Source organism: Xyrauchen texanus, chromosome 19, assembly GCF_025860055.1.
Source record: "Xyrauchen texanus isolate HMW12.3.18 chromosome 19, RBS_HiC_50CHRs, whole genome shotgun sequence".
In the NCBI taxonomy this organism is placed as follows: Eukaryota; Metazoa; Chordata; class Actinopteri; order Cypriniformes; family Catostomidae; genus Xyrauchen; species Xyrauchen texanus.
The window spans coordinates 13,535,401-13,549,729 of NC_068294.1; the positions used below are offsets into that span (position 1 = coordinate 13,535,401).

The 14,329-nt window shown below is 35.4% G+C and overlaps 1 protein-coding gene across 4 annotated transcripts in view; it reads left to right on the top strand.

The window, feature by feature from the left end:
- The window catches only part of LOC127660197 (rap guanine nucleotide exchange factor 2-like), a 154,701-nt gene that overhangs the window by 36,227 nt on the left and 104,145 nt on the right, over nucleotides 1-14,329 (top strand). For all 4 annotated transcript variants that reach the window (XM_052150318.1, XM_052150316.1, XM_052150317.1 and 1 more), the window contains exons 2-3: nucleotides 7,639-7,709; nucleotides 12,498-12,554. In XM_052150318.1, coding sequence (XP_052006278.1) covers nucleotides 7,639-7,709; nucleotides 12,498-12,554 — 128 coding nt within the window. The remainder of the gene's footprint in view (nucleotides 1-7,638; nucleotides 7,710-12,497; nucleotides 12,555-14,329) is intronic.

Genomic DNA, 14,329 nt, shown 5'->3' on the forward strand with positions numbered 1-14,329 from the left:
GTTACCAAATACTAACAAAGTGTATGTAAACTTCTGTCCCACTGGATATTTGATGAAAGAAATAAAAGCTGAATGAAAAAATTCTCCCATACTATTATTCTGACATTTCACATTCTTAAAATAAAGTAGTGATCCTAACTGACCTAGACAGGGATTTTTTCTAAGATTATATGTCAGGAATTGTGAAAAACAGATTAAAGAGATTAAATGTATTTGGTTAAGGTGTATATCAACTTCTGACTTCAACTGTACCTTGTCTCAGTTGTGTTTTTACCAGGGCACCCACTGACTCCAGCAGGGGTTGAATAACCAGCGAGAGCTGATTGCCTTAGGCTTTACATATTGTGTTTGACATTTCATAAAATCCAATGGTCCCTTTGTTACAAGGAAGTCTGGGAGGAAGTAGTCACAATGCACAGAGAGAGACAGAAAAAGTGAGAGTGTAAACCGAGTGCTGTTCAACATTGCATCTGTCGGAAAACCATGCCAGATGCCTGGCCTTTTGAAAAATGAAGGGGTGGTTATTGTAGTGCAACTTTCATATTGTGTGTGTAAACAATGCATTGCAAACAGTGCCCAATCAGTGATGTGCCAACACCAGGATAGAGATGGTATTACACCAATGCTGATTTTGATGCTCTTGCTTTTCTTAATAGTGTAGCGGCACATATTTGTTTTTAATGTCAGTACTGATTGTTATTTTTGCTACTTGTTCAATTTACTTAATTAAAATGAACTAAAGCAACACAATTCTAGAAGAAATTTTCACAACTTTCATCACGTTCTATCCATTTAAATTTGTAAAATGTAAGTTAACTATATTTATTTGAGTTGGGACTACATGAATACTTTTTGTGGTGTTAATGTAGCATTAATGAAACTGAGCAAGGGATTTCTACTTCCCAGCATGCTCTGTATGGGAGAGTAAATGGTAAAAGTAAGTCTTATTTTATTTGTTTTAATGCAAGATGAATATAAAGGGAGATACTTGTTAGTGTTAAATGTTTTGTTATGTTGGAGTTTTTGGGTTACCATTATGGTGAGGAGTGGAGCTTGAGCTAATGATGTGGACAGGTGTATAGATATATATATAGAGCACACAATATTGTTTGCTGGCTTCGGTGAGCAATTGCTGTGCTAACCATAACATATGTGTCTTTATATGGATAGTACAGGTGTTGTATGTGACAGCATAAAAGTGTTTTATTATTGAGGCTTTATGCCATTTTTATGCCATTTTGCTCATAACAGTTGTCAGTTGAGTGCGCTATTTTACTGCTGTTGTTTTTGAGAAAACTTTCTGCTCGACCTCAGTCTCAATAAAGCTCATTTGAGATCTTTGGAGTGCAGGTTTTGGAAAGGGGGGGCGTAGCTAATCCAACACTCCATTTGTGGAAATTCTAGAATGGCCAAAATCGCTTACAGCACCTATTAATAATTTTAATAGTAAATTATTATTATAATTTTTTTTACATTTATATGGATGCCTTTTTTTCCACCCCATTTCCAGCTTCTCCTTGTTTGGATATATGCAAGGTTTCATGAAAACAAAATATACGGAAATAAAAGCTAGTATTTTGTCTTAATTTTCTCATTATACATGTATATTTTCAGATTTTATTTGATGCAATTATTTCTTAAGACTTGAAGTTGAGTCCCCAGAATTTTGTGTCAATCTTAATACCATTATATTTTCCTGTTTTTAAAGTAATTAACTATTTCAATAAATATGAATAATAATGAAAAAACATTTAACTTGGTCACATTGACATATTCACCTTTTCAAGAAGTGAACTCTTAAAGGACATGTTAAAGTCTCGTTTTGTATTCATCTTTTTCAAAAACACTTTTTAGTTTCATGACATTGAGCAAAAGTCCTATGATGTCAAATTAAACTGGAAAATGGTCAATCCCATTACCTTTCTAAAGACAATTTTGTCCCAACATACATTCAAATTAAGACATTTAATTGGGATACAATGCATGTATTGACAATTAAACATTATTTATCTGATAGAATGGTTAATGAATCTCACACAAAATGTTCTTTTGAAAAAAAAAATCACCTCATCAAACTGGCAAGGTTTATACTGGAATAGAGGTGTATGTACTGGCATATTTAACCAACCTTTTAGAGAATTTATAAAAGCTCCATACACTAGAAAGTGTTTTTTAAGTTTAGTGTAAAAGATTTGCTGTACGTAACAATCCTCTTGTCATGTAATCACAATCATAATATATGTTGACCATTAGAGCAGCAATCTGTGTTGTTGTGAAGTTGTAGCTGTTGCATTATGGACTCCTGGGCAGACGGAGTGAATAAAGGGGGGAAAACTTCTCATGGGACAGTGGTGCTGATGAAATGGGGTTTTTACACATTCTTTCCATGTTGAATTTAGAAGTAATATTTGAGGGGGGAAGAAAGCAAGCCACAGTGTTCTGGTAGAGCTTAATTCCTGCCAGTAGTGGCCATAGAGCTTGCGTCAGAACTGGACTTGAATCAATGAAATCCTACACCAGTCTGACATCTAGTGGTGGTGGATTTGTGCATTGTCCAAATATACATGTAGGATTGCCTCTGTAACTGTTAAAGACTTAATTCTTCTGTCTTTATAAGTGGTGTATTTGTTTATGGCTATTTGAAAAAATAAAAGTATTAAACTTTGGCACATTTTCACCCTGAATGGTTTGTGATATATGGACATAATTTATACCTATATTGCTTTTTGATTATAGGTGTGCCTTTTATTTTCTAACATTCCGAATTGTGATTTTTACCCTGTTGGATGGTAAAATATGCGTGGGATAAGAATCCTATATATCCCATATATCTAGAGACTTGGGGGTGGGCTCTTTTGACTTGGACCAGTAAGCAACCATCTCAAAATACCTACCCTATACAACTGCAACACCCATATGCTGGCAGCTCTTGCCTGTGCAAAACAACCCTGATAATTTCTTCAGAAAATTGTATATTTTAGTTATTTAGACCACAAAGTGGTCTATAGTCTTTCTCTGGTTCTTTTTTAAAATGCATATGAAATAAGAGATGCATAACATGATAAAAATATAGCAGCTGCAAATAATTTTTTTAAAGGTTTGCTTACATTAAAAGAGAAATCACAAGAAATTAAAATATAAAGCACCAAAATTGACTTTTCTTTCATTGCTTTCAACCAGAACCTGTGATTTAATTTATTTAGCCTATTGTTTATTTTAGCAAAATATGATAAAAATGTCAGAAATGTGTTGTTAGTGACTGACATAATTTCCACAAATTTTATGTGTAAAACTTTTGCAATGTCCATCAAGGGTGCCAAATGACAAATTCGAAATTTGAATATTAGTCACATTTGTAGATACAAATGCACATTCTGACGCTAAAACTGTACATTTTAATTCAAGATGTCTGCAAGCACTGACGATGACTTAGGTGGAGGTCTTTGGCTGGTGTGTCTTGCTCTCTTATAAGTGTCTCGCTGCATAAGCAATGCTTTTAAAAAATGCAGTTTCAGGAAAAGTTCAATTTCAAAACACGCATCTCTTCAGATCCTTGTGTTCTGTTGCGAGTTCAGCAACCGAATATCACTACTATCTGTGAAACTTCTACTGTACATACAACTGTAATTAATAAAAATACCAAAAAACCCAGTGTGGTATTGCCAGTATTTTAAAGCTTGATGACCGTGGTAGTACAGTGGTACCAGCATACCATGCAACACTAAGTTAATATATGACTGTTTCTTTTCTCATTTTACCTTAGTTGAGGTTTAAGAATAGGATTTTTATCATTTAAGTAAAAGTTAGTTCAATACAGAATGTTCCTAATGTTCCTTATGTTAACCGGCAGGGTTGCAAATTTTCTTTGCAATAAACAAAATAACATGACATTGTTTGGTTTATATTTACTCGTTGCGCCCTCTTGTGGGCTTAGGAGACAACGTCGTATTAAAAATCGGGTGTCTTGCTTTTTTTTTTTCTTAAATCATATAATGTATTTTTTAAAATTTGAATGTAATTAGAATTTTAGTAATATTTAAGTGATAGGGTACAACGGGGCTAAAGGTCCCCGGGGTAAAGGCACTTTTGATTTTATTTTCTCCCAAAACACTAAATGGCAACAAATACTTCCACAGTTCTTTCTTTAAAGGGATAGTTCACCCAAAAATGAAAATGATCTCATTATTTACTCACCCTCATGCCATCCTAGATGTGTTTGACTTTTTCTTCTGAACACGAACAGATTTTTAGACTAATACCTCAGCTCTGTAGGTCCTTAACATGTAATTGAATGGTGGCCAGAACTTTGAAGCTCCAAAATGCACATACGGGTAGCATAAAAACTATCCATATTGACTCCAATGATTAAATCCATGCCTTCAGAAGCGATGTGATAGGTGTGGGTGATCAATATTTAAGTAATTTTTTACTATAAATTCTCCTCCCTGCACAGTAGGTGTAATTTGATCTAATATTTAATCATTTTTAACATTTTCCCTGAAATGATCACATTTATTTTAAGACAAAATATTTATAAATAGAGTATTTTTATTAACTGTCCAATAAGAGAAAGGATAGTATTTAGGGTTGCAGGGGCTTAAGGCCCCAATAAAACACACAGTTGTTTTTTTAATTATTATATAAATGGGGTGAAGAGATTTATTATGAAATGCCAAATGTGATTTTAATTAACTAAAGATCATGCACCGTTTTTTGGAAGTAGTTATTTTGATTAGTTAGCGTTATTTTAATTTGTTACTCTAAAAAGGCATTTTGCTGTCTCAAATGCATTTGCCTTTTACCCCAATAAAAGACACAATAAAAACAAAATAGTAATTATATATATATATATATATATATATATATATATATATATATATATATATATATATATATATATATAAAAAAAAAAATATGATGTTTCTCAATAAATATTCAACATAAATTTGATGTATTTTTTTTTCTTCAATTTTGATACACTTTATGGCCAGAAAAAAGCACATTTTCCTTAAGGTGTGCCTTTAGCCCCATTGTACCCTATTATTAAATATTTAAATAATAATATTAATATAAAAAATTATATGTGCATTGTAAAATTCTAATTTAATTTCTCAGCTCTACTGACTGCCCTACTGTCCCTAAATGTGATTAAATTCAATGCCATTTCTTCATTTCACCCCCAACTCTATGCAGTATGCTGCTAGTAACAGTAGGGGGGGACAAAACATGAACAATTCTCAATTCATAAGCCTCCTTTGACACTTCAAAACAGGGGTCAACGTTGGTTTCCAATACAGTCAGCTTAGTATGACCTTGTCCTCAGTAACCTTAGCACAAGGGTTTATTTGTGTTTGGTTGCCCTGAATGACCTATCACAAACATATGACCTACACGACTGCGTCTCAGATCATTTTCTGTTAATCCTGAGAATTAAAAGCTCTCATCTGGTGTTGACCCCCTTCGCCCCTAAATCTCAGCTTGCTTACTTGCAAACAAATTACCGTAAATACCAAATGTTATGTCTCATGACCAATACAGAAAAGACAGATTTTTTAAATAGTTTTTTCCCTTAATTTCTGTTCTTATTTATTGACCAGTCCAACCCCATTTAAAGAGTAGTTCACCCTCAAATGAAAATTCGGGAATCATTTATGCACCCTCATGATGTTCCAAACCTGTATGAATTTCTTTCTTCCATGGAACAACATAAGGGTGAGAAATTTCAATTTTGGGTGAACTATCCCGAGAGGAAACAAAGGGGATATGGTCTTGTGCTATATCAGAAAGCAAATGTTTAGCGAGTGGTGTGTTTGCATTTGTGTTTGTGTGTATGCTGTGTCCCCTGTTGCAAAGAGTCTCTCAGTTCATAATCAAGTGAGTCTGTGTGCGAGCACAGAAACTCTTTTGTCCTCTTGGCTGTCCTAGTATGCCTTTGTAAGCACAAAGGCGTCCCAGTTGTGGCGTCAGTTATCGTGTGCATGTTGAAGGGGACAGGACGCACTGTGTGCTCCGCTATAGCTATTCATCCACCGTGGACTATTAGTCTGAAGAACCCCTTTTAAATACTCTGCTGAAAGGACCTGTTTCTGAACCCGAGTCTGTTTATTTAAGGCCCTTTCCCAACTACAGTCACATACTTTTCCTTAAGTAACTTTCTAGATGAGAACACTTACGTGTAACTGAACGCCTGAGGAGACTTTTCCCCTGTTGCATTCACATTGCCAAAAGTTACCACCGTAGTGACAATTTAGTACCGACCATTTTCCTTCTGACAAGGTTGGAATGCGCAATTTCAATATAAACAAAACAATGAAATCTACGACACCGACAGAGGACTCTGGCATCAGAGTTACAGTTTTGTTAGGGCTGTTTCACATGAGCTTTGGCTGCATCTGAAAACGTAGGCAGCTGCCTAATCAGTTATTGGTTTAAACGCCAGCGTTTTTGGATGAATGGAACTCTAAAGGAAACTGGCATCTGAACAGTTTAAAAAGCAACTTATTTCATCCTTCCTCAGCCTCGAAGACAGCATTTTCCCATTTTTGGACGCAGTCTTTGTCTTCATGTTACAGTTTAAACTGGGCACGAGAACTGTGAGTTTGGAGCCAGAGTGAGAGAAGAGACAAGTCGTCAGCTCATGCTGAATTTAGTGGACAACATGTTGAAAGCACTATAAACCTATTTATTAATACATTCTTATACAATAAATGCATTGACTCAATATAAATTACTGTACTGAAACACTCACTCGTTGACTTCAATCTTGATGCGAGTTGCCACACAGTAACAGGCACGTAATACTTCCCTCATGTAAACTAGATTTCATGACGGTTTAGTGTACATTAGAGTTAAATTACCCAGTCTCGATAAACATCTGAATATTTATATCTGTCATCCCAAGAAAAATGTTATGTAGTAATCCAGAAATCACAAGGCTCAAGACTGATAATTGATTGCGACAATAATGTAAAATCTAGTCGCCATTAGCGACAGTCAGGTTGTGTGCATTCATATGCGTTACATCTTTAGAGCATGCACCAGTGTGTCTCGTGCCGCTTTTCACCCGAGCTCGCTGCACCGCATGCAACAGCAAACCCAGTGAGAGTGAACAAATTAGTGAGTCGTGAACAAATGACTCTTTTGAACCGGGTCTTTTTTATGAATCACCCAAGCTCAGGTTAGCAGTTTGAATCAGTCACTTTCTCAGCGAATCAGCCATCAGTGTGTTCACAGCTGGGAGCACAGACCTTTCAAAATAGCAGTCCCATGTGTATAACCCATGTGTTAGCTTTAGTGGCTTTAGTACTGCCAGTGTGAAAGGGCATTTAGTTGTGTCTTGAAAGGCCTGTTTGCTTTGTACACCTATTAATTATACTTCTATCTGAGTGGTGAATTCACTAAGAATGATCTGTGCCTGCTATATACCATATAATTATTAATAAATATAACAAGAGGCATTAATATAAATGCATGTCTATAAAGGTATTCCACTATTGCTTTATAATTCTGTGGTTTTCCACACTGTTTCCTCTCGCTCTTTTCAACAGATGATGTGAGTGTTGCAATGGGAACTCTGGGAGTGTGTCCTATTAAAGATGAAGCCTTTGATCTTTTCTTTCTTTTCCTTCTTACCTGTAGGACTTGGAGATTGTATATTCCTACTTGCATGGAATGGAGGCGCTGTCCAATCTTCGGGAACACCAACTGAGGTAAAACTGAGGGAAGAATTTGACATGGAAAAAATGTATTTTGAAAATGCATGAATATTTTGGGGGCAAGCAGATAGATGATGGTTTATGAGTACATATGTGGGAATGATAGAAGTGTGCATATAGAGGAAGTAAATGTTTGGGTTGGTATATCTGGAGCAGTAGCAAATCAGGCTCACACAGCTGCCCAAAGTGAATAAATAAATAAAGATGTAAGATTGTAATTGTATATCAGCGTATACGAGTGCTGCTGCCCCATGCCACTGCCTATATCATCTATGCCAGATCCTGCAGTCAGATGGAATAGTAGTTGTCTGAATTACTATATAGATGAATAGACTCATTTGACCCCTTAAGGATGCAGTTGTTACCCATATGTTAAATGTAACTTGTATTTATTTTCTCCCAATTTATGAGTATTTCTTCAACTTCTGCCCCTTTTAGAACTTTTAGGATTTTTAGAAAGTAAAGTCTTGTTAAGACATTAATTTAACTCTCAATTTAAAGCAGAAATGTGGAACTTTTATTTATATTAAAATACTTTCTCCTATACCAGCTTAATATGCAGAGACATCTAGTAAGTAACTTTTGTGTGTATGCGTCCTATGCAAGGAGCTCTAAAATACCTGTCCTGTGTTGTGATACCTGTGCTTTACGACCTGCTTCAGTAAATGTTATATCACCCCCTTGTGGTCTCCCAACACTATTACTCCAACTGACAATGCATTGCAAAGCATGCAAATTAGGTTTCTAATGTAAATGTTGGCTAATTGTAATATATCAGTGCCTCAAAAATATATTGATAAAATAACGTGCTGCTTAATAATCAATATTTTATGACATGCCTACAGTTGCGGCCGTATTGGCACCTTTGGTAAATATGAGCAGAGAAAGCTGTGAAAAATCTGTATTGTTCATCCTTTTGATATTTCATTCAAAATATTCACAAAACTGTAACCTTTAATCGAAGTAAAACAATTGAAAGAGGGGAAAAATCTCTTAATTAAATATTTTTCTCCATTATTTGTCATAATCATTAGCATCCCTAGAAATTCTTATGAGTAAAATATATCTGAAGAATATTCCCATTCATATTTCAATTTTTTTTAATGCACCTGGATCACAAGGAACACAAAATTGTTCAGCCATGACTTCCTGTTTCACAAGGTTATAAATATGAGGTAAAACACAGATTCCCTGTGTCATCAATCACAGTGGGTTAGACTAAAGAATATAGTTCTGATGTGCGGCAAAAGGTTGTTGAGCTTCACAAACTGGGAAGTGGATATAAGAAAATAGCCAAAACATTGAAAATAAAAATTTCCACCATCAGGGCAATAATTAAGAAATTCCAATCAACATGAGATCTTAAGAATCGGCCTGGAAAAGGATGTGTGTCTATATTGTCTCCACACATGGTGAAGAGGATGGTTCACGTGGCCCAAGAACCTCAAAGGATCACAGCCGGATTATTGCAGAAATTAGTTGGGTCTTGGGGTCAGAAAGTCTCAAAAACTACAATAAGACATCACCTACATCACAACAAGTTCTTTGGAAGGATTTCAAGAAAAAAAAGCCTCTGTTCTCATCCAACAACATACTCAAGCGTCTTCAGATTGCCAGACACTACTGGAACTTCAAATGCGACCGGATTCTATGGTCAGATGAAAGAAAGAAAAAGGAAAAGAGCTTATTGGCAGAAAACACCAGAGATGGGTTTGGCGCACACAGAGAGGAAGTACCCAATGCTCACGGTTAAATGTGGTGCTGGATATTTAATGTTGTGGGGCTGTTTTTCTGCCAGAGTTACTGGATACATGGCATCACAGACTCTATCAAATACCAAGAGATAAATAATATAAACCTGACTGCCTCTGCCAGAAAGCTTAAAATGTGCCCTGGTTGGATCTTTCAGGATGACAATGACCCAAAAATTTGTGGGGTGAACTGAAGAGGAGAGAAAACCAACATGGAATTTGAAGGATCTGTAGAGATTCTGTATGGGAGGAATGGTCTCATATTCCTTGCCAGGTGTTCTTCAACCTCATTAGCATTATAAGAGAAGACTCAGAGCTGTTATATTGGCAAAGGGAGCTTGCAAAAATAATGAATAAAAGGGTGCCAATAATTATGCCACACTTATATTTGACAAATATTCGTTTTTTTATAAAAAAAAAAAACAACTGGTGTGTGCAATAGTTTGATTCCCATTAGAGGCAAGATTTGTGTGAATATTTTAAATGAAAGATCAAAAGTGAAGAAAAAAAAAAAAAGATAAACAATAAAGACACACACAGCCGCCTTTCCTCATATTTACCAAGGGTATACAGTGCTTTGAGAAAGTATTCACCCCCTTGGTGTTTTTCCTGCTTAGTTGCATGAATACCTGGAGTTAAAATGTATTTTTATTAGGATTTTATGTAATGGACCTAACAAAATAGTCCAAAATATTAAAGTGGATTTTAAAATACCATGTTTAAAAAATAAATAAATTAATAACTGAAAAGTTGTGAATGCATATGTATTCACCCCCTTTTGTATAAAAGGATCTGGTACAACCAATTAACTTCAGAAGTCACATAATTAGTTGATTAAGGTCCACCTGTATGCAGTCAAAGTATCACATGATCTGTCACATGATGTCAGTATAAATACATCTGTTCTGAAAGGCCCCTGAGCCCGCAACACCATTAAGCAAACAACACGAAGACCAAGGAGCTCTCCAAACAGGTCAGAGACAATGTTGTGGAGAAGTATAGATCAGGTTTGGGTTATAAAAAATATCCCAAATTTAAACATCCCACTGAACAACATTAAATCCAGTATAACAAAAGGGAAAGAATATGGCACAACTACAAACCTGACAAGAGAAGGCTCCCCACCAAAACTCAGACTGGAGGGCATTAATTAGAAATTCAACAAAGACACTAAAGATAACACTGAAGCAGCTGCAAAGATCCACAGCAGAGATGGGTGTATCTGTCCATGGATCACTTTAAGCCATACACTACACGGAGCGGGGCTTAATCGAAGAGTGGCCAGAAAAAAGGTTTGGAGTTTGCCAAACACTCAAGATTTCTGTTTTTTGTCTTAATTATTGTTTGTGTCACAATAACAAATATTTTTCACCTTCAAATTGGTAGGGATGTTGTGTAAATCAAATGGTACAAACCATATATATATATATATATATTAGTACTTTTAAGTATTTTAAAAGGTTATTGTAAGCTAATGGCTAAAACAGTCAAATATATACATAAAAAGGCATTTGAGAAGTGCCATTTGGTTTTGTGTTTTGTTTCTTTGTTCTGTAAATGTTGAAGTGTATAACAAAACTATTCTTGGTAACACTACAATAAGGTTGTATTAGTTAATATTAGTTAACACAATTAGGTAGCATGAACTAACAATAAACAATACTTAGAGAATATATTAATCATTTTTAAAATCAAAAGTTGAATATGTTAACATTAGTTAATGCACCATGAGCTAACAAGAAATTAGCAACTGTATTTGTATTAACTAACATTAACAAAGCTCATTTTGTTCATTGTTAGTTCATTATGACTAATGCATTAACTAATGTTAAACGTATGTGTTACCTAATTTTTTAACAATATTATTTTTTCAATAACAGTTACTCGCTTAAATCACTTTAGCTACCTTCTCAAGGTTCTCACTTTATCATGTTTATAATTTGTTGGGGGTAAAATAATAATTTTTTACATGACATGGGTGTTCCAGCACATTCCAAACCCTTCCTGACCCCTCCAACACGTTCAGTGGTTCATATACATCTTCAGGAATGCTATTTGTTTTGGATGGATTTAGTTGACCTTCTCTCCTTCAACAGAGTTTATCATTTTTGAGGTCTCTTAAAAAAATGTTTGTCCATTGGAATGATTTGTGCTGTGGCAATGTATCTCATTTTGCTTTGTTTTTATTTTGGAAGAACACAATACCAACCAGTTCTGAATACAACAAAGGCCTTTGGGCTTAAATCCTTTTATTTATTTATTTTTTCAGATCTAGATTTTATTTTGGTTTTACGAATCTGCTGGTATTTCATATTTGCAGACAAAAATATGTGGTTTGTTGCTTCTTTTGGAACCATCTCACGGCTTAATAAGGATTTTTTTTATGCTAGCCCAGTCGGGCCAGCAGATGTTTTTGACTTGCCCTGCCAATATATTCACTGACTGGCTCCACCACAACTAATTTTTAAATTGGAAATAATAGTTGGAAAGTATACAGCCATAATGTAACTTTATGACAGATGATACAAATTAATAAACAATTCTGCAGGAAAATTACAATGTGATTTGTTTATGTTTTCATCTCATTTAACTGACTCTTAACACAAATTATTCTTTCAATTTCGACAAATCTTCCTATATGTTATCCAGCTTGATATTGTTACCATTTTACATATTTAAATAAGCAGAAATCTCAATAACAATGTTCAGATCACCACAGAAAATCAGATTAAGCTGGTAACAAGGTTAAAGGGATAGTTCAGCAAACAAATTACAATTCTTTGTTCAGTATATCACTCAAATCTTTTCAAACTTGAATGACATCCTTTCTTTTTGTGGAACACCAATGGAGATGTTTGGCATAAAAAAGCCTCCGTGACCATTCACTTTCATTTGATGGAAAAGAAATGCAAAGAAAGTTATTGGTTTTGAAGACTAACATAATGCCTGATATGGCCATCATTATTTTTGAGCCTTGCATCTGTTGTATTCACTTTTTGGATATGTCACTGATATCTTTCTGTCTTTTCAGGATAATGTGTGAAACAGTCCGCTACGAAAGACACGAAGCCAACGAAGTGCTCTATTAGTAAGTAACTATATGTTTTTTTCCATCCAGTTTCCTTTTCACATTCTTGGTTTACATTAATGACATTTTTGTAGCCTTTGTAGGATGTGCAATTTTAACAATATTCTAAAGCAGAAGTGTTAGATGAAGTGATGCGTGAGCCTGCTATTGTGTTATAATGAGTATTATAATCACTGCAAATGGCAGTATGAGGAATAAAGGATTTGTGGGTGATACACATACATCTATTGATCTACAACATTTAAGACACACTGGCCTATTTTATACTTACCCTTCATCTGGAGAGCATCGTGTGTGTTTTATAATATCTTCTCATGTTTTCTCGATGCTGTTTGATGTCAGTGTTGGCATGGGGCTACCAACGTCTTTCGCTCCAACATTATCTGCCCAACACACACATGCACACTAGGGATGGGCACAATAGGGCTGGGCGATAGGACAATGTGTTGGTATATCGACAATATCTGACAAATATCCTGATGCCAATTGTGAGTCATTGACAGACGATTATAGACACTATTGGGAAATACAAAACCATAGAGCTGGTAAGTCGCTAAATATATTAAATAGTAGCCCATTAGATACAATGCACTTATATTAATAGATACTAATAAAAAAATATGAAAAAAGTTGAAAGCATAATGGATTAAAGAGGCTGGTTGTGTCCATTTTCATGCTGACATGTTCTCTGAATAGCATGAAACATTTTCCAGTTATAACCTACTCAGACATTGGTTGTAACTATGCTATGGCTTAGAAACTAGATACAACTTTTATCACATCAACTTATATTTAATACCATTCTATAAAGACAAGGGAAATCTGTGAATCTGAAGGAAAATGAAGTCCAAAGAGCATTCCACAGATGTTGGAGATAAAGTAATAAAAATGCATAGATTAGGGAAAGGGTACAAAATAATTTCTAAATGTTTGGATATCCCAGTGAGCACAGTTGGGTCAATAATCAGGAAGTGGAAGCTGCACCACACCACCCAGGCACTACCAAGAAAAGGCCGTCCCTCAAAACTCAGTGCTCTAACTAAAAGGGGACTTGAGAGAGAAGCCACAGAGAGGCCAACAATCACTTTGAAGGAGCTACAGTGTTCAGTGGCCTGGAGTGTAGCAACGATGCACCAGTCAACCATATCAAGAGCACTGCATAACGATGGCCTGTATGGGGGGTTTCAAGAAAGAAGCTGTTACTCAAAAAGTACCATCTGAAAGCACATCTGGAGTTTGCCAGAAAGCATGTGAGTGACCCAGTTGCGATATGAGAGGATGTTTTGTGGTCAGATGAGACCAAGCTTTTTGGCCAAAATTCAAAGAGCTATCTGCCGAGAAGAATGGACAGAACCTAACAAAAAGAGAAATGTCCTACAGTGGCTCAGTCAAAGTCCTGATCTCAATCCTACTTAGAATCTGTGGCACTATTTGAAAATTGCAGTCCACAAGCCTCACCCAACCAACCTGAACTACCTGGAGCAAATCTGCCGAGAAGAGTGGGCCAGAATCACTTTGTCACTGTGTGCAAAGCTGGTACAAATGTACCCCAAAAGACTTAAAGCAGTTACTGCAGCAAAAGGTGGCTCGAATATGAATGTGTGGGGGTTGAATGCTTATGTTTGCAAGATATTTCAGTTTTTTCTTTCCTAAAAATTTTCCCAACAAAAATCAGTCACCTTACAATAATTTGTTTTGAGTTTCAGTGTTTTAAAATAAAATATCAATCAGAATTAAATTTCAGTGTACCATTTGTAATTCAGTAATATGAGAGA